Source organism: Sciurus carolinensis, chromosome 10 (genome assembly GCF_902686445.1).
Source record: "Sciurus carolinensis chromosome 10, mSciCar1.2, whole genome shotgun sequence".
NCBI lineage: Eukaryota > Metazoa > Chordata > Mammalia > Rodentia > Sciuridae > Sciurus > Sciurus carolinensis.
Window position 1 is genome coordinate 28,376,745 of NC_062222.1, and position 27,051 is coordinate 28,403,795.

The 27,051-nt window shown below is 43.7% G+C and overlaps 1 protein-coding gene across 3 annotated transcripts in view; it reads left to right on the forward strand.

Moving 5' to 3' along the window:
• Positions 1-27,051, forward strand: part of Trim2 (tripartite motif containing 2) — a 199,360-nt gene that overhangs the window by 40,845 nt on the left and 131,464 nt on the right. Inside the window, exon 1 of one of the 3 annotated variants that reach the window (XM_047566337.1) lies at positions 24,045-24,154. The exons of 1 other annotated variant lie outside the window; for it this stretch is intronic. In XM_047566337.1, the coding sequence (XP_047422293.1) occupies positions 24,125-24,154 (30 nt within the window). In that variant the 5' untranslated portion in view covers positions 24,045-24,124. Of the gene's footprint in view, positions 1-24,044; positions 24,155-27,051 lie in introns of those variants that run through there. One more of the 3 variants, XM_047566336.1, reaches the window with a different exon arrangement.

Sequence of the window (27,051 nt, forward strand, 5' to 3'; positions counted from 1 at the left end):
TCCAGGGCATGAAGTGAGAAGCTTTGCTCCACCAGTACACTCCTCACCATGATGTCTTGCCTCGCCACAGGTCCAAAAGTGATGGGACCAACTGACTATGAATTAAAACTCTGAAAACCTGGGCCAGAATAAACCTCTCTTTGTAAAATGATTATCTTAGGTATTTTGTCACAGTTACAGAAAGTTGGCTAGCACAATACTTTCTGCATCAATGTAAACTGAGGCCCAAAGGTGGTGAAACAACTTAGTAGATGCCATCTACCTTATATTGCAAAGCAAGATAAGTCCATGAAGGACTGATTGGGGGGTTGCTCCTAGCTCTTCTGTGACCCTGAGCCTATCACTTACCTTGAAGGTTTCTTTGGCTCTTTGGAAAGGGTGTCAATGCCTGAGTGTCTCTGTCCCACCATAGCCATGGCAGAGTGAGGGATGCTTCCTCCCACCAAATGACATGGGAGAAATCAAGAGGACCACTGAGAGAGCTTGCTGCTCATCCTGCAGGTGGCAGACTGTAAGACCGGAAGGAGAGCAGGGAGAGAGACAGGAGAAGGTGTGGTATCTGTTCCCGTTGGAGCAAGAATGCAGAGTTAGTCTTCCAGCAGACCAAACAGACCACTCTTGGGGGTCCAGTGGGGAGCCATGTCAAGAACCTCATCCAAGAGGGCTTCATGGAGATGGGATTGGGTCCTGACAAAGGGAGACCCCGGGAGGACTGGGCACTGAGGTCCAATGTCAGCCAAAGAAAGGAAGGCTGCATCACAGGTGTCTGAATGGGCACAGCAGAGCCATCTCTAAGGCGCCCCAGAAGCTTTGCAGGAGACCAATGCAGTTTGAGACATGTCCAGCAAATCCTGGGTGAATAAACATTCTATTGTACCTGCACCCAAAGACCATAACCTTTTTTCCATAATTCCCCCTCCTTGGGCCAACTAAGGAGGAGGTAGAACCTAGAAGAAAAAGAAAAAGTCAGGCTTTCCCCTTGCCCCTTTCAAGTATAAATGAGTTGGGGGAGAGAAGCCGTAAAACCACACAAGATGTTGGAGTTGTTTTTATTCCCTTGGATGCAGTCAAGGTCATCATAACACCTTTATTCAGGTATGACTAACGTACAGTGAACTCTAGTCATTTTCAGTATACAGTTTGGTAAGTCTTGACAAATGTGTGCCACACACAACATTCCCATCATCTCACACTGCCCTTGCCTCTGGGTCCCCTCTGTAATTACTGTCCCTGTCCTGTACCTTTTGCCACTGTACAAGAATTTTCTTTCTTTTCTGTTTTACTTTTTTGGTGGTGGTGGTGGTGATGGAGACTCACCATGTCACCCAGGCTGGCCTTGAACTCCTCGGCTCAGCTGGAACTGCAGGTGCATGCCTCTGTGCCCAGCACCTTTTACTTATTTACTTGCTTTTTTTTTTGTGCTACTGGGGATGGAACCCAGAGTTTGCACGTGCGAGGCAAGCACTCTACCACTGAGTTTCTACACTCTCTAGTCAGTTCTCCTTGTCTATAAATAGAACGATCAGCGTGTACTCTTCATGCCTCGCTTCCTTCACCCGGTATACTGTTTTTGAAATGTCTCAATGTCATTGTGTGGGTCAACAGTTTGTCTTTATTGCTGAGTTGTGCTCTATTAAATGAATGTACCATAGTTACTTAGCATTCACCCGTTGAGTTGTTTCCACATCTTGGCTGTTATTAACATGACTAAGAACATTCTAGACATGTTTTTTTCTTTTCACCTCTCATAATTAGAAGCAAAATTGCTAGGTTTCATGCCAGATGCATGTTTACCTTTACAAAAATTGTCAAACTATTGTTCCTTAGTGGCTGTCTGATTTTATATACCAATTCCAGGTGGTTGACATCCTTGACAACATTTGGTAATGTTATACTTTTATATTTCAGCCTTGCTATTTAGTGTGAAGTGATATCTCATTGTAGTTTTAATTTGCATTTTTATTATGACTAATGAACATCTTACCATGTGCTCTTAGCCTACTTTTTCCAGTACGGGGTATTAAACCCAGGTCCTCGAGTATACTAGGAAAGCATCCCCCCACTGTACACCCCAAGTCCTTTTTATTTTAAGACAAGATCTTGCTAAATTGCCCAGAATGACCTTAAACTTGAGATCCTTCTGCCTCAGCCTCCCAAGTTGCTGGGATTATAGGCACACACCACCTCACCCAGTTTGTATATTTTCTCCTGCAAAGTGTCTGTTCAAAACTTTTGCCCAATTTTATGAGTTGCTTTTCTTATTGAAGAGCATGACCTCTGGATGTGTTTAATATGTTCTCCTAGTCTGTGACTTGCCTCTGCATTTTCTTAACAGTATCTTTTGATAAGTATTTTTATTATTTTTTTTCTTTTATGGTTTTTGCTTTTTGTTGTTAATTTTAAAAAATGCATTTAAAATGCTAAGCTGGGGGCTAGGGTTGTGGCTCAGTGGTAGAGCACTCGCCTGGCATGTGTGAGGCCCTGGGTTTAATCCTCAGCACCACATATAAATAAATATGCAAATAAAATTAAAGACCCATCAACAACTAAAAAATATTTTTTAAAAAAATGCTAAGCTGGGCACGGCAGTACATGACTGTAATCCCAGTGGCTCGGGAGGCTGAGGCAGGAGGATCGTGAGCTCAAAGCCATCCTCAACAACTTAGCAAGGCCCTAAGCAACTCAATGAGACCTTGTCTCTAAATAAAAAAAATATTTTAAAAAGAGCTGGGGATGTGATTCAGTGGTTAGGTGCCCCTGGGTTCGATCGCCAAAAAAGAAAAAAAAAAAGAAAGAAAGAAAAAAGAGAAGAAAGAAAAGAAAAGAAAACTTCTCCTTCTCAAAGTCCAGAAGGAAAAGCTATTAAGCACAGGTTAATTAACACTGCTGTGCCTCCTTTACATCGGTCTTCTTTTTTCTTCACATTTTCTAATACAAAGATATTTTATTGAACCCAGCTTAAGACAATTTGTAAACATGGAAATTCCTACAGTGTGTATTCAACATCATTGTAGTTTCTGTCATTTGCTGTTTGAACTAATGTTTTATTCAGCACTATTCTTAAGAGAACAAAAGAAAGATATAAGTTTAAATTTCTTGCAGAAAAATTATGAGTCTCTAATTCTGTGCTACATAAATTCTTTTTTCAAGTGCACACTTTGAGTATTGCAAAAAGCTGAGGCTGTGTTTTTCAAGACAAGAAATGAACAAAACTGTTTTTATCAATAGGTCACAACACCCTGATGAGCAATGAAATCTCTTTTGAAAGATAATTTCTCAGAGACCTGTAGCCACAGAAGGCATTTTCTTTTCTAGGTAAAAGAAAAGTAAATGACCTTCTTTATTAACTCCTTTTGAGCTCTTCCCACTATTCCCTAGCGTAAAAATTCCTGTTTAGAACTGAAGAGGGAATCTATACCCTGTATTTAACCCAGAGCAACTCCCCTGGACAGCACAGATTGTTTTGGACTCAAATAAATCTAAAGCCTACAGTGTTGGTTTACTACTAAATTCTGATAATGCTATTCTAAAAGATACAACTGCTGATGCAAAGACCTTTTTCTAGAGGAATTATGAAGACTGAAAGAGATGGGGCATGGGAAGAAGGAGCTCAGACTTAGAAACCTAAAATTGAGCTGGGTGGTGTGGCGTACACCTATAATCCCAGCAACTCAGGCATGAGGGTTGCAAGTTCAAGGCCAACCTCAGCAGTTTAGCAAGACCCTGTCTCAAAATTTTAAAAAATTAAAAAGACTGGGGATGTTGAGTGGTAAATCACCCATGGGTTCAATCCCTAGTTCTGAGAAGAGAGAACAGAAAAAGAAACCTAAAATTGACTGAAAACATTATGGGGGAATCTGCCGGAGATTCCATGCAAGATGTTGAAAGTGTGTTTGAAAAGGCAGGAATGGAATAAATGGCAGTCGGGTTGCACTTATGGAATTCATTACATTCAGTAAGATGACATACGTGAACACGTCCAGCAGCCCCTCAGTCCGTCAGCCTTGTGCTCCACGGATTGCATGAGAGTTCCATCCGTCCCATGTCCTACAGCGTCGATTAGTGGCCACGAATCTACTTCTCTCCTTTGCTCTAAAGGGGTTCTATGATCATCCTGGCAGGGCAGAGAAAACAGTCATTCAAATTATTTTCTATTTCCTACATTCACACAAGGAACCCTGTTTTACATTAAGGGCATTTTACCTACAGAAAAGGTTTAATTTTGTTTCTCAAACTGCAAGTTTCCTAACCAGAAAATCCAAATGCTTTCATGAGCTGGCCCCTGCCTCCCAGCCGTCACCTGTCATTCCCTGACACTCAGCTCTTTGCAGTTAAACTTTCATGCTTGCATGAGTTTGTACAGTCATTCTTTCTGACTAGAAGGCAGTTTGTTCTTTGTGACCCCCCAGCAAGGCCAGCACCAGGGTTTTGCAACAAGAGAGAAAGCTTTATTGAAGGCCCACTGACAGAGGGACAGGAAGCATGCTCAAATTCATTTCCCCAGGTGGCTGGCAGCAAAGGAACGTAAGGGCTGAGGTAAGGATGAATAGAAAGCTAACTAGTCTTGGTGGACTAGTCTGCACTGGTGTACCTGCCCAACTAGAACTTGTGAGGAATTCTGGTCCCTCCTGCCACTGTTTTGTTGTTGTTGTGGTTGTTTTGGGGTTTTTTTTGGTGGGGAGGTACTAGGGATTGAACCCAGGGGCGCTTAACCACTGAGCCACACCCCCAGCCCTATTTTGCATTTTATTTAAAGACAGGGTCTGAGTTGCTTAATGCCTCACTTTTGCTGAGGCTGGCTTTGAACTCACAATCCTCCTGCCTCAGCCTTGAGAGCCGCTGGGATTACCGCCCGACCCTCCTTCCACTTTGACCCCAGTGTTGACCACACCCCTCGCCTGCGGTCTAGTTGTATGGGGCTCTGTTCCCATTCTCAGGTTTTTTGGTTCTACTTGCTCCCAAGGTCACCTGAGGTCAGGTCCTAGGTTTTTAGGGACAGAGAGGCTGCCGTTTTATGGCCCAGCTTCACCTGCACCTTGGTAAAGAATAAAATGAAGACTAAGAGATCAGTAATGGAGAAAGGAGTGGAAAGCTTTACTGCCAAACAGGGAATGGAATCCATCACAGTTCAGTGTGTCTGGTAAATGAGAGTCAAGGGTGAGGGAATGGGATAGGTTCTTAAAAGTCAAAAGGTGTTGGACATCTTTATCCCACGGTAGGAGACCACAGTCTGGAATATTCTGACTGATGATTATTATCCAGGCTTGTCTGCGCGGTGCCCCAGTGTCTGGGAAGTTCTCTACCTGATATCCTGCTCCTCTACCCGCATCCCAGGCAACTGAAGACCCTTTGATGGCCCTCACATGCACTCTGGCTTATTGTCCTTGTCCACGCAGCACCCAGCACGGTGCCCGAGGCACCAGTAACAGTTGCCTATGCAAATTGAACACAGCAAACTTTATTGTTTCTGTTGTTTCTCTAAAGTGTACACAGCAAGTCTTTCCTTAAAAGTAACATTTCACACCTGGCACGGTGGTGCACGCCTGTAATCCCACTGGCTTGGGAGCCTGAGGCAGGAGGATCGTTTTACTTGATATGCAATATATGCAAATATGGAAACATCACCTGGTACCCCATTAAGATGTACAATGTCTATGTTTTTATGCATTGGTTAAAAAGAAAATTTGATTTAAAAAATAAAAATATATAGTTTTGAGTTGCAATGGGGTATGAAGAATGATTATACGAGGTAATATGAATATCCTGGGAGAAAAAAAAGTCAACTCCTCCTGAGAAGCAAATCGAATAAATATTTATGCAGGGTCAAGGGGTAGCTGAGCAGGAAAGTGTTGCCTAGCGTGCTTGAGGCCTTGGTACTGCCAAAAATACAAAAAAGTAGGCGTGGTTTAAATCAAATCCATAAAGTACAGGTATATGATACAACCCTGTTATAAATAAAATAAAAGCTTGAGGCTCATAGCAAATTCCTTTCTGCTTGCTAGTAGAGTCTGGAAACAATACTGTCATTGGTGAGTCACGGTTAGTGTTTCAGGAGGGTTTTTAGCTATTGATCTAGAATGAAGGGTAGTTTTCTGCTAGAAAGAAAGTAGGGTAGGGAGACATGTAAGAGAAGACGAGGGGATGAGAGCAGGACCGAGAAACTCTACCTGAGCCAACAGGCTGATGGAGACGCGCAGACTAGCCAGTAGTGGCAGGAGTGACTTGACTTTTAGCATCATGCATGATAACAACAGTTGACATTCACTGAGCACCTGCTTTGAGTCCAGCACTGCTAACTACATTACATGATTCGTCACCATATTCCCCTGGGAAGAGCTTATCACTGAGTTGCACATAAGGAAACCAAGGCCTAAAGATTTTTCAGAAGTAAATGGATAAACAAAATGTAATATGTAATACAGTGGAATATTATTCAACTGTTAAAAGGAATGAAATTCTGGTACATGCTACAACCTGGTTGAACTGTGAAAACATTTGTTCAGTGAAATAAGCCAGAGCTCAAAGGAAGCCCATTGTATGATTCCATACATGCATTATCAATGCATGCTTGGAAAAACCAACTGTCTTTCCCCCTACTCTCCCTGGAACAGCTAACACAGAACTCTTCTGTGAGCCCAAAAGGAGTGCAGGTTTCTCCCTGCCAGCAAGCAGTGAACACCAACTGGTGTCCTCTAATCTAATTCAGTTCTGACATTGTCCACCTAGAGATGGTGTTAGATCCCACAGGCTGAGGCTGGGTCCCAAGACCTCTGTCCACCCAGCTAGATGCCAGTCAAAGGCCTCAGGTTCTTTGTACCTTTAACCTATACATCCGGGTTCCCACAGCCCCCTCCTCAGGTTCCATTGATTTGTTCAAGCAGCTCACAGAACTCGGGGAAACACTTATTCACCAGTGTATTCTACAGTTAATTACAAAGGATAGAGATGAAGAGGTATGGGGAAGGGGCTCAGAGCTTCCATGTCCCCTCAAGGAGCCTCCACTTGTTCAGCTCTCTGGAAGCTCTTTGAACCCTGTCCTTTTTGAGTTTGTATGGAGATTACAGTACGTATATATGTCATTAGTTAGATCCTTGGTCAAGGTGATCTGTCCAACCTTTAGTTCCTTCCTGCCACCGACACTGAAGTTTGTGGGGTAGAACTGAAAGTCCCCACCCTACATTCCTACCTTTGTCTTTTGGGTAACCAGTCCAATTCATTAGCATACTGAAGATACTCATCATTTCAGAAATTACAAGGATTTTAGGAGTTATATGCCAGGAAATCTGGACAATGAGCAAATATATATTTCACAGCATCACACCAAGAATAGGCAAATTTACAGACACAGAAGAATTGAGGTTACCAGTGCCTGAGGTGATTGAGAAGTTATATATATTTTACCACAATAATTTTTTTTTCAGTACCACGGATTAAACCCAGGAGCACTTCACCACTGAGCCACATCCCCAGCCTCTTTTATTTTTTATTTAGAGACAGGGTCTTACTGAGTTGCTTAGGGTCTTGCTAAGTTCTAAGGCTGGCTTTGAACTTGCGATCCTCCTGCCTCAGTCTCCTGAGCTGCTGGGATTACAGATGCGTGCCACTGCACCCACTACTAAAAAATATTTCAAGTGGCCCAAAGCCACACAGCTTATAAATTATGAAGTCTAATCCAGATTCTGCCATTATCCATTTTTTGATTTCTGAGGGATGGAAACAAAACTGAAAGTAAATTGGAGAAAAGACGGACATTATGGGAGGGAGTGCTAGGGCACCCTACAAAACATGGACATGCAGCTGGACATTAGGGATTACTTCACCAGGGACCCGCGTGCTCTTCTTTCTGGCTCTTCTTTCTGCTTCTCTATCCATTTTAGATTTATTCTCTTCTCCTGAAGATTAGCTTCTTTCATTTGGCAGGAATAACGATGACTGAAGCTGGTGGCCTCATATCTTGTAGAGTCAATTTCTTCTTTCCCTTTAGTTTTAGTTCAAAATGTCAGTGATTGACTTCATTTGGGCAAGACCCTCCCCTTTTCCCCTATCTCCAGACCAATTATCTATGACTAAAGAACTGAAGAAAAGTATTGGCTCAGCCTGGATTAACCATGAACAGGTTCACACAGCAAAAACAGGGCCCTGGGAAAAAAAAAAAAAAAAAAAAAAACACTAAATTCAACAGCCGCCACCAAGTAGATGTTCAAAACACAATACCGATGCAGGAGGCTGGGATTCATTCCCCAGCACCAAATAACAAAAACCATCCAGGTGCAATGGTGTATTTCCATTATCCCAGCTACTCGGGAGACTGAGACAGGAGGATCCCAAATCTGATGCCAACACAGGTGGCTTAGCAAGGCCCTATCTTAAAACAAAAAGACCTGGGGATGTAGCTCCGTGAGTGTTAGAGCGTTTACCTAGCATGTGCAAGGTCCTGGGTTCAATCCCCCCAAGCCACAAAAAAATGAACAAAAAACACAATACTGAGAAGCACAGATTACTTTAAATTTAAAATATTTAAATGAGAAATACATATTTGTAGAGCTGAGATGTATGGGGATTTGGTGGAAATCAAATAAGCAATGTTTTGAGAGAATGTACCCAGATTTTCTGCTCTTGGGTCCGATTCTGGAGAGACCTTAGCTAAACTTCCTTCCTTTTTTTTTTAAGCTGTAATTCTTCTTCGTTTTTCAAACAATCGATTTGTATCATGATGAGGCAGCCAACCTGATAAGAAGGATGAAAATGACAGACGGGGATCCCCCACCCCCACCCCGCTTCATTTCAGTGACCTGAGGGACTGGGAGTCACACAGTCGCAGAGTTTAACAAGCCTTCCCAGGTGGAAGCCTGTTTTATAAACATGGTTAAAGTCATCAGGCTGGAAATTGAGCTTGTTTTCTTCCCGTTTGTTCTCAGAGGAAGTGAGTGGGAACTTGGGACCATCCCTTCCTGACACTAAGTAACGGCACCATCAGCTGCGTTGGCCAGTGGGACCCACTGCCTCCCACTCATGCGCCAATCCTAGACTGAGAGCTCTGCAAGAGAAAGGGCCTAAATCCACCTCCCCAAGAACAGGGCATAGGGGTATGTATGGGATAAAGAGAATGAGGTCTAAACAAGGGAAAAGTGATTGAAGGCAGAACTGAAGACAGGTCTGCGCACGCGCAGTTGAGCGAGGTACTTCCTAGGACCAGCGTTCTGTAAAGGGTGATGTTAGCTTGGTCTGGCATCAAAGGTCGCCCATCGGGCACTCGCGAAGGCCCAGGTGAAGGGTTAGTGGTGTCCTTTTATGACCTCATTTATTCTCCACACTCCCTCTTCCATGCCAAGCCCAGATTTAGTTAGTCATTCTGGGGGTGAAGCCCCAGGTCAGTGAAGGTAACCCTAGTGCCACACACACTCTTCCCCAAGCATCCAGCGTCATGGTGATTGAGCTCCTGAGCCGTAGGCTGGATCGTTCCATTTGGATTCCACTATAACCAGCATCGTATCTCCATTCTAAAAAGTTTTGAGAATCTAAAGCACAAGGTATCACTCTCTAAACATTTTGGAGAATATGTGTACATCAAGGCTAAGAGGTTCTAACTGCAAGTAGAACACGTGGAATTAATGAAAAGTGACTGGTATGCCCATTCGCAGCCAAATGTAACAGCCACTGAGCATGAGATGCCAGGAGCCACTGGGCCTTTGCACTCACTGAACCTGCTACCAAGGATGCTCTTTCCCCAGACAGGCCCATTGCGCACTCCCCGAGCCCATTCAGTTCTTCTTTCTGAGGGTACCTTCTCATCAAGGGCTTTTCTAACTGTGCTATTTAAAACTGCAGCTTCCTGGTTCTGCTCAGCCTACCCAAGCCCACCTTGGTACTATAGTTGGATCTGGACTGTCCCCCAAAGGCCCATGTGTTTAAGTCTTGGTCCATAACTTGACCTTATTGGGAAGTGTTAGACTCTATAGGAAGGGAGCCCTCATGGGAAGTTTGAGGTTTTGGGGAGATGCCCACAAAGGGGATTGTGGGACACCAGTCTTCTTTTTCTTTTTTTCCTGACCACTATGAGGTAAGCAGCTTTCTCACATGAGCATGTTCCTGCCATGATGAACCGCTTTGCCATAGACCCAAAAGCAATGGGACCAGCGGACCAGGGACTGAAACCTTCAAAACTGTGAGCCCAAATAAACCTTTCCTCTTTTTAAGTTGATTATGTCAGGTATTTGTTACAGTAACAGATATCTAACTTAACACTCAATAATTCCAAATCCTCTCTTTAGGCTCTTTTATTTTTCTCCATGGCATTTCCCAGATATGGTCTATTTTTAGTTGTCTATTTTTTTACCGTGTCCCCAACATAATCTGTGTGTGTTGCATTCACTATTTTATTCCCCAATTCTTAGCAGAGAAGCACTCAATAAATAATTTAAGTGAATAAATTGATGAATGCAGATAGAATTCTTTTGATAAGGAAGAATATATGAATGTATTTATTTTATGAAAAGCATAGAGAATGCCCACTATGGGCTCATCATTGTTCTTTTTTGTTTGTTTGTTTGCTGGTTTTAATTATTCATTTATTTTTAAATTTTTTACAGACTGCATTTTGATTCATTGTACACAAATGGGGTACATCATTGCGTTTCTATGGTTGTGCATGATGTAGATTCATACCATTCATGTAATCATACGTGTACATAGGGTAATGATGTCTGTCTCATTTCACCATTTTTCATATTCCCCCTCCCTCTCATTTCTTTCTAATCTAAAGTTCCTCCATTCTTCTCTCACTCCCCACCCCCATTGTATATCTTTCTCTACTTATCAGGGAAAACATTCGGCCTTTGGTTTTTTGGGATTGGCTTATTCCACTTAGCATGATATTCTCCAATTCAATTCATTTATTTGCAAATGCCATAATATATTATTCTTTATGGTTGAATAATATTCCATTGTGTATATACACCACAGTTTCTTTATCTATTCATCAATTGAAGGGGATCTTGGTTGGTTCCACAATCTAGCTATTGTCAATTGAGTTGCTATAAACATTGATGTGACCGTGTTACTGTAGTATGCTAATTTTAAGTCCTTTTGGCTTAGGATCAGACTTCCTTAACAAGACTCCCAAAGCACAAGAAATCAAAGCAAGAATCAATAAATGGGATGGACTCAAACTAAAAAACTTTTTCTCAGCAATGGATACAATCAGTAATGTGAAAAGAGAGCCCACAGAATGGGAGAAAGTCTTTTCCCACACGCACTTCAGATAGAGCACTTCTCTCCAAAATTTATAAAGAACTTACAAAACTTTATACCAAAAATACAAAGAACCCAATCAATAAAAGGGTCAAGGAACTAAACAGACACTTTACAGAAAAAGACACACAGGCAACTAATAAATATATGAAAAAGTGTTCAACATCTCTAGTAATTAGACAGATGCAAATTAAAACCACTCTAAGATTCCATCTAACTCAAATTAGAATGGCGATTATCAAGAACACAAACAATAATAGATGTTGGCGTGGATGTGGGGAAAAAGGCACACTCATACATTGCTGGTAGAGTTGCAAATTGGTACAGCCACTCTGGAAAGCTCTATGGAGAATCCTCAGAAAACTTGGAATGAACCCACCTTTTGACCCAGTTATCCCACTCCTCGATTTATACCCAAAGGACTTAAAATTAACATACTACCATTGTTCTTATGATTGACAAATATATCTCATTTAATCCTCATGAAAATCACATGAGGTAGGATTAATCTTGTCCTCCACTTATGGATGAGGAAACAAAGGGACAGGGCCAAGTCACAGCTGAACTGGGGTGGCCTGTTCCAAGTCTCTCCTTTCAAAAACTACCATGCCACCTCCCAGCAATTATATAACTGAAATATATTTGGCAGAAACACAAGATCAGACAGATTTGGGCTGGGGCCCACCACGGAGAGCTTTCTGGGCAAGGTAAATTGAGCACAGATGTTGAAGAGGAGTCAGTGGGTCACAGTCACGTGTAGGAGAGAGGAAGTGGAGACTTGAAAGTAGCAAAAGAAATAAAGAGGGACGTACAAGTCAGAGCAGGGACAGGGAACTAGGACGCAGAGAGAAGTGCAGGCCTCGGAGATGCCACAGAGACCCGGCCCTGCAGCCTGGAGCTCTGTAGCCAGCTTCAAACAGGGCCTGCAGGAAGAAGCCTGGGACAGGCCTGCGCCATGAGGGCAATTTGGAGGGGAGAAGGGGAAAGAGCAAGGAAGGAAAGGTAGGAGGAAACCCGGATTCTCAGAAACTAGAGGTCAAGTCTCTTCTCTCTCCATTTAGATTATCAAATAACTTCATTGGTGAAAACCACTTAAGAAGTGAGTGGAAGCCAGCTGGGCGGGGTGTGAATGTAGTTGCAGCCGCTCAGGAGGCTGGGTGGTTTAGTCAGCGTTTGCACTGCTGTGACAAGAGGGCCGGAGCAGATCAACTGTGGAGGAGGAAAAGTTATTAAAGGGCTCACAGTTTCAGAGGTGCACAGGCAGCTGGCTCCATTCCACAGGGCTGCAGGTGGGACAGAACATCATGGCGGAGGGAAGCTGCTCATGTCATGATCAGAAAGCAGAGAAAGAGACGCCTCTCTCCAGATACCAAAATATCCACCCATAGCCACGCCCCCAAGGCCCCGCCTCCAGCCACACCCCACCTTCAGTTACCACTCAGTTAATCCCTAGCAGGGGATTACATCACTGATTGGGTTCAGACTCTCACAACCCAATCATTTCTCCTCTGGACCTTCTTGAATTGTCTCCCATGTGAGCTTTTGGGGGACCCTTCCCATCCAAACCATAACACTGAGGCAGGAGGATTGCTTGAGCCCAGGAATTCTGGGCCCACTTAAAAAAAATGAAAGAAGTGAGTGAATAAACAAACTGTGACATATTCATATGATGGAACATCACTCAGCAATAAAAAAAAAAAAATAGAGAACTATTAATCCACTGAACAAGTGGATCCATCTCAAAATAATTAAGTGGAACGCAAGAAGGCATATGAAAAAGCAGATTCTTGTTCAGATGGGTGGGGAGGTCTACCAACGGGGCACTGAAGCCTTAGATTTCCAAGACTGGACAAGATCTGATTCCACTGATATAAAATGAATAGGATTAGTGTCACTCGAGAAGCTTTTTACCCTTTCTGCCATGGAAGGACCCGGCAAAATGATAGTTGTCAGTTGATGGGAAGCCCTCACCAGTCATGGAATCTGGCTGTCCCTTGACCTTGGACTTCCAGCTCCAGAACTGTAAGAAATCAAGTTTATAGGCCATGCAGTCTATAGTATTTTGTTATAACAGCCCTAATGGACTAAGATAGCATCCTTTTATTTCTTTAAAAAGAAAGGGGATGCAGGTCAAAGGGTAAAGCTGTGCTTAGCACGCATGAGGCCATGGGTTCAGTCCCCAGCTCCAAATAAATAAATGAGTCAAAGGAAAAGAAAGAATTTAAAAATATGTGGCTATGGCTGTAGCTCAGTGGTAGAGTACTCGCCTTGCATACGTGAGGACCTGGGTTTAATCCCCAGCTCTGCAAAAATTATATAATTTAAATTTAGAAGTGTATAATTTCCAGAATCATCTGAGAAGACTTAACACGTCTGACCATTCTGTCAACCAGAGGGCCTCTGCCGTGCCTCTACCCAACCTCATTAATCATATTATGACACGGTCTCTTGACGTGGGAATGTAGTTTCTTGTGCATATCTCTTTTAAAAAAATACCAGCAGGCAAGGATGCTTCCCCCTTCAGCGGGGTATTTAGTGTGTTGGACTTCCACGGGGTGTCGAATTCAGCCACTCAACTGGGGCTTCAGGTCTTTGGAGGGGATGGGCAGAGCTCCACCTTTGGGTGATTGAAGTTTTAGGTCACCAGAGTGCGGTGATGAAGAGGCAGTTGTTTTGAATGGAGGATAAAATTTTAATTAGATGATGAGCATCCTTAAAGGGTAGATAGCAATTTTCTGAATTATATAATCTAATGGTTCAAATTCAGAAAGTAGTGATGTCATCTCCTCATCTTTTAAAAAAATACGCTCCAGCCCCTGTAATTATTTTGGGTATTATGTTTAATAAGACCAATGCCAATGGCCGTGATGGTCAGGAAGGAACCAGGGCCCAGGGGTGGGAGGAACAGCTGTGCTCGAGAGTTCTAGCCCCACAGAGTTGTGTTTTCTTGGTGAAATTCCTGGCCAAATCTTCTGTCCGTGTTTTCAAGGTCTCTTCTTCCTTCTTGTTCTCAGTTCGTTTCCTGTTCCAGCTTTCCAAGGGGCCTACGGATATTAAAACTAAGTTCAGGAACTCGGGCCGCGGCTCCACTGCAGAGCGCTTGCCTGGCGTGGTGGCAGACCCAGCATTGAAAAGTGCTCCTTCCCACAATTATACCTTGTGATTAGTCTCTAATGTATAGATTCGTTTAATAAAATACATGGTGAATGAACTAGAAAACTCACTAAGAACATCAAACATTATGTAAGAACTAGGTATTCAGAGTTAACAAAGTACCAACTGTTTGCTAATACGAAGAAATTTGCAATATATTTCATAAAAGATTAACCCGGGGTCAATTGCGTGTGTGTGTGGTAAAGGGGATCAAGCCCTGGCTTGTACGTGCCAGGCAAGCACTCTACCACTGAGCCACATCCCCAGCCCTTTTTATTTTATTTTGAGTCTGGGTCTCACTCAGTTGCTGAGGCTGACCTTGAACTTGTGATCCTCCTGCCTCAGCTTCCTGAGTCAGATGGAAGTACAAGTGTGTCCCACAGCACCTGGCTTGGGGTTAGTTTCTTAATTTTGCATGTGTGGCACCGTGAAAAAAATCCTGGACGAGGTGTTAAGAGTCTTGGTTGCCAGGCTGGGGCTGGGGCTGGGTGGTAGAGCGTTTGCCTAGCACATGCGAGGCACGGGTTTGATCCTCAGCACTGCATAAAAATAAATAAAATAAAGTTATTATGTTCATGACAACTAAAAATAAAATTTCATGGTTTCTTTGCCTTTAAAAAAAAAAAAAGTCTTGGTTCCCAGCCTCATTCATTCTGCTGCCCTCTTGCCACATAGCTCTGATAAGTCAGTTAATTTTGCAGCTCCTTTTCTTTTCCTATTTGCAAAATAAGGGTATGTGATCAAATTACTTAGAAAAATCCCTGGACTTCTGTAAAGCTCTATAACTGTGTTTTATAAATGATACTTTCTCAGTAAAAGTTCGACAATTCTTTTTTTTCTTCTTGTTTGTGTATCCATCCCACTGAAAAGAGAGACACGCTGCTCTTTTGATATCTAAAATGCTTCTTAGTGCATTTTAGTCATGATTTTATTTTTCTTTCTGACTGGGGAGCATTTTTTCCCCAACATATTCAGTTCTTCACCCGCCTCTGCCCAGGAGCAGGGTACAGGCAGAGAAAGAACTTGGCTTTACAGGGAAAATGCAAATCAAAACTTCTCTGAGATTCCGTCTCACCCCAGTCAGAATGGTTATCATCAAGACACAGAAACCGGGCTGGGGAGATAGCTCAGCTGGTAGAGTGCTTGCCTTGCAAGCACAAGGCCCCGAGTTCAATCCCCAGTAAGGCAAAAAAAAAGAACACAGAAACCAGCCAGGCACTCCTGTAATCCCAGTGGCTCAGGAGGCTGAGGCAGGAGGATCGTGGGTTTGAAGCCAGCCTCAGTAGTTTAGTGAGACTGTAAGCAACTCAGTGAGATCCTGTCTCAAAAACATTAAAAAGGGCTGGGGATCTGGCTGAGGGTTGAATCCCTGGTTACCCCCCCACCACACCAAGAAAAGAATACAAAAACCACTTTCATACTAAGTGAAATGAGCCAATCCCCAAACCAAAGGATGAATGTTCTCTCTGATATGCAGATGCTGACTCACAGTAAGGGGGGAGGAGGGAAGAATAGAAGGTCATTGGATTAGACAAAGGGGAATGAAGGGAAGGGAGGGGGATGGGAATAGGAAAGGCAGTAGAATGAGTCGCACACAACTTTCCTGTGTTCTCGTATGAATACACGACCAGGGAAACTGCACATCATGTATAACCACAAGAATAAGTTATACTCCATGTATATGTAATATGCCCAAATACACCCTACCGTCATGTATATCTAAACAGAACAATTTTTTTAATGCAAAAAAAAAAAAGAATACAAAACCCAGTAAATGCTGCAGAGGATGACAGTAAAAAGGAACCCTTCTACACCACTGGTGGGAAGATGAATGAGTAGAGCCACGATGGATGTGGGTGGTGGCCAGCGAGGGTAACAGAGGGCAAATGGGGGGTAGACATGATCAAAGTATGTTATATGAATATGCCACCATGAAATCCATAGTCCTATATCATCAATATGCACTAATTAAAAAAAAAAAAAAAGAACTTGACTCCATTGCCTATAGGCTGGGTGACTCTAAGAAGTTAATTTAATGCTCCAATTCTCAGTTTCCTTATCTGTAAGATGGGAATGATAATTCCTGCCACCATCATCACTAAGTTGTTTTTTTAAATTTGTTTTAGATATAGACAGACCTTTATTTTTTATTCATTTATTTATATGTGGTGCTGAGGCTCGAACCCAGTGCCTCACACATGCTAGGCAAGCGCTCTACCTCTGAGCCCCAACCCCAGCCCCCACCAAGTGGCTTTGATCTTCCTTCCTTCCTTTTCCTCTCTCCCTCCTTTTTTTTTTTTTTTTTTGTGGTACTGGGGATTGAACCCAGGGCACTTAACTACTGAGCCACACCCCCAGCCTTTTTAAATATTTTATTAGAGAGGGGGTCTTGCTGAGTTGCTCAGGGCCTCACTAAGTTGATGAGGCTGGATTTGAACTCACGGTCCTCCTGCCTCAGCCTCCCAAGGGGCTGGAGTTACAGGCATGTGCCACTGGGCCCGCCCCTGCTTTCTTTCTTCCTCCTAGGGTGTTGAACATGCAAGGAACACGCTCTACCACAGAGTTAGATCCCCAGCGCCCCAGCCAGTTTTGAATGATAAATGAGATTACACAGGAACCACCTAGCATTCAGCAGCCACTTCCAAACATCAGTGAGCCTGCCCTGCTCACCACGGTCCTTCCCACTAGGGTCTTGTTCTTCCACACCTTTGGTAGAGAAGGTGCAGGTGCATCTCCTGGCCCCCAGGAGCACCACAGTGCCTGGAGCTTCATAGATGGTGGACGATGAACGAACAAATTGAATAAATCCTCTGTTTAAAATGTCAGTAAACTTGCAGGCTGATCTTTCAGTTAAACCTGTTAAACCCAGGAGATACTGAAACTTAGAAAATTCATTTTTCAATTGAGAGAGATGAAATTTCCCTAACATATAATTAAACATTTGAACATGTTAAATGTTACAGTATTATACAACCACCACCTCTATCTAATTCCAAAATATTTCCATCACCACAAAATAAAGCCCCAGGTCCATTAAGTATTTTCTCCCTAACCCCATTCCCCAAAGCTCCTAGAAGCCATCAATCTTTGTTCTGTTCCTTTATATATTCTGAGTATTTCATATGAATGGAATCATACAATATGTGATCTTTTGTGTGTGGTTTATTTCACTCAGTTTAATGTTTTAAGTGGTCTATGTTCGTATTTCATTCCTTTTTAAGGCTGAATAATATTCCATTGCATGCATACACTACAATCTGTTTATCCATTCATCTGTTGATGAACAGTTGGGCAGTTTCCCCCTGTAGTTATTGTGAATATTGCTACTGTGCACATGGGTATACATATTTCTCTTTGAATCCTGTTTTCATTCCTTTGTGTATTCATCTAAGAGTGGAAATGTTGGATTATATGGTAATTCTGTTTAATCTTCTAAAGAATGGTGGAATTGTTTTCCACAGCAACAGAAGCATTTTACACTCCTAAAAGTAAAGTACAAGGTTAACAGGACCTGCATATTCTCCTCAACTCTTGTTTTTCTTTCTTTCTTTTTAAATTATAGTTATCCTAGAAGGTGTGCGGTCACACCACACTGTATTTTTTTATTTGCATTGATCTTATGACTGATGCTAAGCATCCTCACATGTGCTTGTTGGTCATTTATGTTACCGCAAAAAGATCAGGCAGGGCACAAACCTCACAGATCATCTCAGCTATTTGTTCAGGAGCAGGGGATGCAGGAATGAAATGGCGTCTGTGGAACCACTTTCCTAGTGGAAAATGAGTCACTGAACCAAGAAAGGGACTGGGTTTATATAGGTTATTTTGAGGGGTGGTCTAGTGGACATATCAGTGTCCTTGGGCACTCAGGAATTGGAGCTTTTTTGGGTAGGAGGGTCTGTGGGCAGTGTCGGGAGGGGATTTACTGTGAAGGAGATTAACGCCTCCTGGAGACTGTCACATTACCAGTGATAAAACACCTCCGCCCTGTCTGCAGCCGGCACCTGGAAAACATTTGTCTTGAGCAATGAAGGCTTCAGGGCAGGGCCTTCTTTTCACTCCCCCGAGGCCTCATTATCTTGGGGACTTTTTCATTTTCCATATCTATTAATTCATATATTATTTTTGGATAATGGTTATATGAGACTTTTGCACATTTTTAAATTGTATTGCCTTTTTTGTTGAATTGTGAGAGTTTATTATATATTGTGGTTACTAGAAATTTATCAGATAGACGGATGATTTGCAAGTATTTTCCCCATCCTGTAGATTATTTATTTATCTTGCTGGGTAGCATCCTTCAATGTACAAAAATTTTTTAATTTTTTCTTTTGTTGCACCTGTGTTTGGTGTCCTGAAGCTTTGGGTTTTTTAATGACAAGATCTTAATACTTTAGAGGAAAATTAGATTATTTCCAGAAGATAATCTGTACCTTAAAATCTAAAGACATGACTTAGACACAACAGCTCTTTCGGATTCATTAGAATAATACAAGAGCAGGAAGGAGCCTCCCACACTATTTGGAAGAGGCACCAGATGAGCTCACTCCAATGCAAATTAAACAAGATTAATTTGTATTTATGACTCTCTGTGGTAGAATCATAAATGTTTTAAAACTATTGTAGATTAGAAAGGATAGCATCTTTTGAATTATTGCTTTTATAATCATCCTCAGAAGAGCTTAATATGAACTTTGTGGAAAATGAGTACATTTCAACATTTTTCTGTTTCTCTATGAAGTACTGTTGGTAACTACTGCACTTCCCTTTATAAATCATGACTATTCCACATGGTAACTTCTCTCTAAGTTTGTGTGCCTGTAACTTATGCAGTGCCACATAATCAACTAAATAGCTCTTAAATTGACCTCTAATCTCAGTGTATTGTTTAGAAATCATATAAAGGTGGGGAAAGGCACATTTTCTGGGCCCTGGTTGTTATCACAGGGCACTGAGAGGTTAAACTGGTGCAGTAGAGTTAAAGGCAAAATGTCAATCAACAGAGAGAAGCCAGGGCTGTCCTGCCTTCTACATACACAGAATTAACTTCTGTTTTGTTACACATGTGCAAATTAAATGAGCATTTGAAAAATGAACTTGTATAGCTGACTGATTTTCAATAATGGTGCCAAGAACACACAGTGGGCCAAATATGTTCTATTCATTCATTCGCTCATTCATTCCGGCACTGGGGTAGGAACCAGGGGACCTTTACCAACACGCTACACTTCCAGCCCTTTTCATTTTTTTAAGTTTGAGACAAGGTCTTGGTAAATTGCTGAGGCTGGCCTAGATCTTGCAATCCTCCTGCCTCAGCCTCCTGAATCGTTGAGATTACAGACATGGGCCACTGTGCACAGCAGGGCAGTCTCTTCAATAAATGGTGTTGGAAAAACTGTATATCCACATGCAAAGAATGAAACTAGACCTTTGTCTCTCACCAGTCACAAAATCAACTCAAACTAGATTAAAGACTTAAATGTAAAATATGAAACTACTAGAAGAAAACATGCTTCATGACTTTGGTGTGCACAATGATGTTTTTGGATAAGACCTGAAAAGTATAGGTAACAAAGGGGCTGGGGGTACAACTCAATGGTAAAGCACAGGCTTAGCACACACAAGACCCTGGGTTCCATCCCCAGCACCACAAAAATAAATAAATAAATAAATAAATAAATAGTTCCAAAAGTATAGGCCACAAAAACAAAAGTAGACAAATGAATGACATCAAACCCAAAAGCTTTCACACACCAAAGCTTTGTGAAGAGACAACCTACAGAATGGGAAAAAATATTTGTAAAATAATTTGTAAAACTATGCATCTGACAAGGAGTTAATATCAAGAATACATAGGGAAGCTGGAAAACTCTATAGGGGAAAAAATAATCTGGTTTAAAAATGGGCATTTCTCCAAAGATGACATGAGTTGGGCATACCTGTAACTCCAGTTACTCTGGAGGTTGAGGCAGGAGGGTCTCATATTTGAGGATAGCCTGGGCAACTTGGTGAGATCCTGCCTCAAAGTTTAAAAATGAGAAGGTCTGGGGATGTAGCTCAGTGGTAGAGCACCCCTGGTTTCAACGCCCAGTACAGAAAATAGTAATAACAAATAATAATAATAATAATAATAATAATAATAATAATAATACCCAGCAGGCATAAGAAAAGGGCTCAACATTGTAATCATCCAGGAAAACCAAATCAAAACACAATGAAGCCGGGCAAGGTGGCACACACCTGTAATCCCAGCGGCTCAGGAGGCTGAGGCAGGAGGATGGAGAGTTCAAAGCCAGGCTCAGCAAAAGCGAGTCCCTAAGCAACTCAGTGAGACCCTGTCTCTAAGTAAAATACAAAATAGGGCTGGGAAGTAACTCAGTGGTCAAGTGTCCCCCAAAAAACAAAAACACAATGACACATCAGAATGGCTATCATCAATCAGACAGGAAGTAACAGATGCTAGTGAGGCTGAAGAGAAGGAGAGAGAACGGAACTCTTACCCACTATTGATGTAGGTGTCAATTATACAGCCATTTTGGAAAACAGAATGAAAGTTTCTGAAAAATGAAAGTTTCTCAAAGAATTAAAAATAGAACTACCATATGAGCCAGCAATCCTACTGCTGGGCATATATCCAAAGGAAATGAAATCAGTATGTGGAAGAGAGATCTGCACTTCCCTGCTTGCTGCAGCATTGTTCACAGAAGCCAAGAGATGGAGTCAACCTAAGTGGTCATCAACAGATAACTGGACAAAGAAAATTATATATATATATATATATATTATATATATATATAATATATATATATATATAAATAATACATGTGTGTGTCTTTATGCATTATGGAATACTATTCAACTACAAAAATAGAATGAAATCCTGTCATTTGCCTATTGCACAGAAGGGTGACTATAATTAACGACAGCGTGTTGTGTCTTTCACAATGGCTAGAAGAGAGGATTTTGAACATTCTCACCACAAAAAAGAAAAAATGCTACATATTTGAGGTGATGGATACACTGATTACCCCCTGATTTGAGCATTACACAATGTATACATATGTCAAAATATCATGCCGCACCCCATAAATATATACTATAATTGTGGCAGTCAAAATAAAAATTAAAAACAATACCTAGCGCCAGCCCACCCAGCAAGAGAGATCAGTGTCCCGGCCCGCAGGACATCAATGCAGGACGGCGAACCTAAGAGAGAAGGAATGAAAGGGACAAGAGACACAGGGAGTGACAGCAAGACAGGAATTCTGATCAAGCTGCAAATTTTTATTGTTCACATGGGTATTTATGCTGAGGGAATGAGGGGGTATGATGAGGTGCAGGCTGGTTGGCTGTGTTCTTCTATTAGGCTCCTGATAGGGTACAAGTTCGCGCCGCGGGAAGGTGAAGTTTGCACCAGCGGGAAGGTGAAGTCCCGGAAGAGAAGCAGGGACGGCACCATAGGCGCCATATTGTAGGAACTATCAGCAAGGAGTGGGGAGGGGCGCTGCTACTTATTGTAAAGGTCAGAATGTTCTCAGAATGAGAACTTCTTGGTCCTTGACAGATCAGAATCCTGGATCCTAGAGTCACGGCCTGGTTCTCTTTGAGGTCCAAGCGTCTGGTCAACCATGTCCAGATCTGGTCCATCAGGATGCACATTCAGCCCCACCCAGACTCCTGGAACTGAGCAAGCAGGCAGAGCCTACTGAAGGGTGAGGCTGTGGCTACTTCCACTCTGGAAGAACTGCCCAGGTGCTCTTCCCTGGGACATGGTGCAGGCCTGGCCTATCGCTGCCTCCCTCCAGAAGCCTAATGGTGGTGCCTTACCTGACACTTACAAGCTGAACCGGGTGGGCTTGATGTTAAGCTTGCCAAGAAGGTTCACCCCAGGAGGTGTGCTGGATTTATGAAATGTTCATCAGAACTTCTGGAGCCTATGATCAGGAGCCAAGCCTATTTGATGTTCACCAAAGTGCCTGAGTAAGGGGCATACAGCAGAGGACTATCCAAGGATGGAGGTGAAGCAGCCCTGGAGGTGTTAGTAGAACTTTAAGGAAAGAGTCTTGGATGAATTTCCTCACCTGCCCCTTTCTGTGGGTCAAGCAGAGAAAAATTTTGCTACACCTGCGCTGTAAGCACAGAGTTTCATAATGCCCGTCCGAAACACCAGGAAGGTCCTGAAGGGGTGGATCTGCATTGTATGAGGAGGTGGAAGTGAGCTGCTCCTGGGATCTGTCCATGCTGGCCAAGTTTGCTCCATACCTGGGCCAGATAAGTCACCTCTGCAAACTCCTTCTTTCCCACATCTACACATCTGCTTGCATTTCCCCGGGGAAGGAGAAGCAGTTGGTTCCCCAACTTATCTCTCGGTTCCTCAAGCTGGACTTCCTTCAGGAAGGAGGCCTCAGATGAACTCTCTCTCCTTCCTTGAAAGCTATCCATATGAAATGCTCAGGTGCCTGAAGACCCTTGCAGACCGTATCCATAACCTACCGTCTGCTTACAGAATCTGACTTGAAGCATGTGTCCCTATGGTTGAGAACCAGTTAGCTCAAGACAGACCAGTTGAAATACTGAATCCTGCCAAGTTCTGCCAGAGAAAGTCTTGGCCACCCTCCAGGCCCTGACCTTAAAAGTCTATGAGATCATGGACTCCTGGCTCTCTGTCGCCCTGCCTGCCCTGAGCAGGGACTCTCAGAGCGGGGCTTAGCCTCTATGGGAACCACATCTCCATGGCTTCCTGAAGAACATCCTGCACTACACTGTCCGGGGTTTTGCGAGGGGCTGAGCCAGTGGAGATACTGACAGACTGAAGGAAGCCCAAGATGGTTCTATTCTGTAACGTCCCTTCTCCTCACCATGGCAACCGGGCACTTCCTGACATGGAGCCCAGGAAAGCCACTCTCGGATGGTTGCCTTATTATTAGGTGCTTGTATCAGAAGTTTTCTTCTGGGTACTCAGAAACTGAAATCTAGGACATTGACGTATCATTGAAGGGAACACAGAACCTATAGTTTCAGGCACCTGCTCAGTGAAAATGGGAAAAGCAAAGATAATGTTGGGGGTGGGCAGGTCTGAAAGGGGAGACATTGACTTGGAGAGTCGCGGGAACCTTCAGTGACCAGTGTCCTAGAGTCATAAATAGGAATCTGAATTTCAGAGCAGGATTCAAGGTTGAGAGGCACAGGAGGGTGTTGCCAAAGCATGGATGGTCGTTAAAGAAACATCAGAAATAGCCAGGCACGGAGGTGCACGCCTGCTACTGGGGAGGCTAAGGCAAGTTCAAGGTCAGCGTGGGCAGTTTAGGGAGACCCTGTCTCAAAAATAAAAAAATAAAAAGGGCGGAGGGTGTTGCTCAGTGGTAGCGTGCCTCTGGGTCCAATACCTGGTACTGGAAAGAAAAACATCAGAAATAGAGACCCTCAATGTAAAGAAAAAAAGAGGCCTCGGCCTTTCCTATTTAGTCTTCCTTACTCCCAACTCCCCTACTTCAGAATGAAACACAATATCTTAAGCAAACAGAGGCCCAAGAGGCTGGTCATTGGCTCCCATTGTCCCCTGGTACCGCGGCCCCACCCCTTTGGCTTGTGCCAACAAGCTGTTTATATTTTCCTTTGGGCCACCCTTTAACTCTGCAGCCTGATGACTATAAAGGACCCAATTGTCTGAGGGCTGCGGGGAGCAGAGTCCCCATTTGGAGGAAGCTGGGGCCCGTTTTTGATGCCCAGGAATGGCCGTTATGGATCGCAGGTAAGGAGCCTTCCAAGGGCCCGAGGATCCTTGCCTGGGCTGGCTGCTTGATCCTGGGCACAGGGCACAAGCAGCTGTGATTGAGTTGCCAGCTTTTTCCTGGTTTTGATTTTTCTGCCTGCCCGAGATGGAAGGAAAAGCCAGTTCAGCGGGATTTGCTGACAAAGCTCATGGCGAGCCCTGCCAACCCAGGCAAGAAAAGAGCAAAGAAGCGAAAAATTGGGGGAGAGACGCAGGCGGATTTGAGACACTTCAGCAGCGGGGATGTGGCGAAGCATAAGGCCATTCATTTCTGGTTGATGCTGTGGGACTCAAAGGCTGTTTTCTTTTCTAGTTTAACTGTTCACAGTCCGTTTAGCTCTGCCACCATGGGGTTCCCCTAAGCCAGCTGTCAGGTCGCTGTGGCTCAGTCCCTCCCCTTTGAAAAGTCTAATATCTGCTAGTATTGTCAGAGGGTATGGTAGTCTTGTCTGCCATAAACAGCTCCATTCAGAAATGTGGGAACGGTTTTATCCCAGCAGGCTGCTGTAAAGTTTTACGGCACCATAAAAGTGCTCAAAGGGTACTATGGTCGTTGTAGTGGGGCCCTAGATTGAAGGAACAGACCCGGGCAAATAGAGTGAGTGTTTGTCCTTGACTACCCAAGGGAGAAGGCTGAGAACCAGAGCACACTGGGAGGTGGGGGTGGAACCTGAGCCCCGATCGGGGTGTCCGGTGTGAATGAGTGAGGGCAGAACCCTGTTCAGGTCGGAGTTTGGTGCCTGATGGCAACATCTTGGATGGCCCATTTGGCACTAAGATGCCTGCCCCAACACAGAGGGGCAAAAGCATGGCACATGAAGGGCTGTTGCCAGAGGGGCAAGGAAGGCGGAATAGCTGAAATTCTGGGAATGACTTTATGGAAGTTCCTGCATCCGGCTGAACAGAAGACTCCTTTGAGGCAGCTTTGATCAGAGAATGAATTGTGTCCTTGCTTTTCTGATGAGCCTGTGGTGTAAAGGCAATGAACTCAAGGTCTGTGTTTGATAAGGGCAAGGATCTGATAAGCTGAAGGGGTGAGGTTGAAGTTTCTGATAGAGCTGAAACCCAGCTGCGCAAAGTGAACACATCTAGTGCTTTTAAAGATCTCCCTGCCTCTCGTGATGCCCACAATTTCTATTAGCTGGACACACTATGTTTAAAGCCACCATGTTTTTGTGGCTCCTGGAGACATTAGAGCAGAACGGAAAGGTTATTTTTCAGGTAAATTCGACCCAAGTTGTTAGAAATACCGAGGTGCTGCAAGAAATCAAACACTGCTCTGAAGTGGGTGGGCGAGGCAAACTTTATGCCTGCTACCAACCTGGCTAGCAGGCGCACCTGGGCGGCCTGTCCACCTGCCCCCTTGCCCTGTAGGAGGAGCTCGGGGTTACCCTCAATGGGATTGGCTAATTTAAAATTGGGGCGGGCAAAGGGAAGAGCTATAGTTAAAATGGCTACAATTGGATCTTGCCAATTAGGGCCAAATACTCTGTTCTAAAAATGGACCACCGAACTTTCTATTTCTCACAAAAGCAGCATCAATATTTGAGCCCATTGCATGAAAACAGGAGACAGCTCCCAAGTGAAGTCACAGGTTCCGTGAATGACTCTCCAGGTGAGCTGCCCCATGCAGTGGTCCTGACAAGGAACAGAGCTTCTGACTCTTGACGATGAACTTTGGACTCTCCCGGGTCAGGTGGAGGTGCAGAAGAGAGAGGACAGTGTCCATCACCCACCTCCAGGTCCACTGGAGACCTCCCCAGTTCAGCTGCAGGCCCCGGCTGCAAATCAGAGGTTCCCACGACCAGGGAGGGGGAGGGGAGGGTGTTTGATGAATAGCCTTGTAATTTTGTCTAACTTTGTGCTATAAACTGAAGGTTCCCAGGACCCTTCCTCGGGTTCACTCTGGTTGGAATGGCCACAGAACTAAGGGAACATGAATTCATGTTCACTGGTTTATCATAAAGGACATCACAGAGGATAGAGAGGATCAGCCAGAGGAAGAGACGCGGAGGGTGAGAGGTGGGGGAAGGGCGGAGGCGCCTCTGCGACCTCTCGGGTGTGTCGCCTTCCCGGCACCTCTACGCGTTCAGTAAACGCTGTCCTTTGGGTTTTTATGGAAACTTCTTTACAAAGGCATGATTGGTTAAATTACTGCCCACTGGCGATTGACTCAATCTCCAGTCCCTCTCTGCCCTCTGGAGGTGCGGGGTCGGCTGTGCAGCGGGGGTGGGGCTGGAAGTTCCCACCCTCTGATCTGGCTGGTTCCCCTGACAAGCAGACTCGCTTTTGAGGCTCCCTCTGAGCCCCAGCCATTAGTCAATCATCTCATTAACATTCAAAGATAATTGATCACTCTGCAGGTTCCAAAGGTTTTAGGAACTGTGTGCAAGGAAAAAGGGACAAGACCAAATATATATTTCTTATTATATAAATGTCACATCATCTTAATGATTACTAGCTGTGTTTCTTTGTGCACATTACTTAATTTCTCTGTGCTCTGGTTCCTTTATCTGTGAAATGGGGTGAATCCCAGGAAGGGCCAGTTGAGGGGAAGTGTTTGGGGCTCAGCCCTGTCACACAGTGGGGGTAGGTGACCCATGAGGGTCGACCTAGAGGCTACAGCTGAAGAACACTCGGTTAAGAGCAAGAGCTTTGATTCTGACAAACCTCTGCTGTTTTACTAGTGTAATGCAGGTGATGTCGTCTTCCAAGTTGTACTTTCCTCAGCTAAATAACAAAGATGCCAATCTATTTCCTGGACCATTATGAGGCTTAAATGTGGTAAAGAGTGTAAGTCCTTTATACAGTGCTCAGCACACAGCAAATACAGAGTAAATGCTAATTCATTTATTATAGCTACTATCACCAGAGGA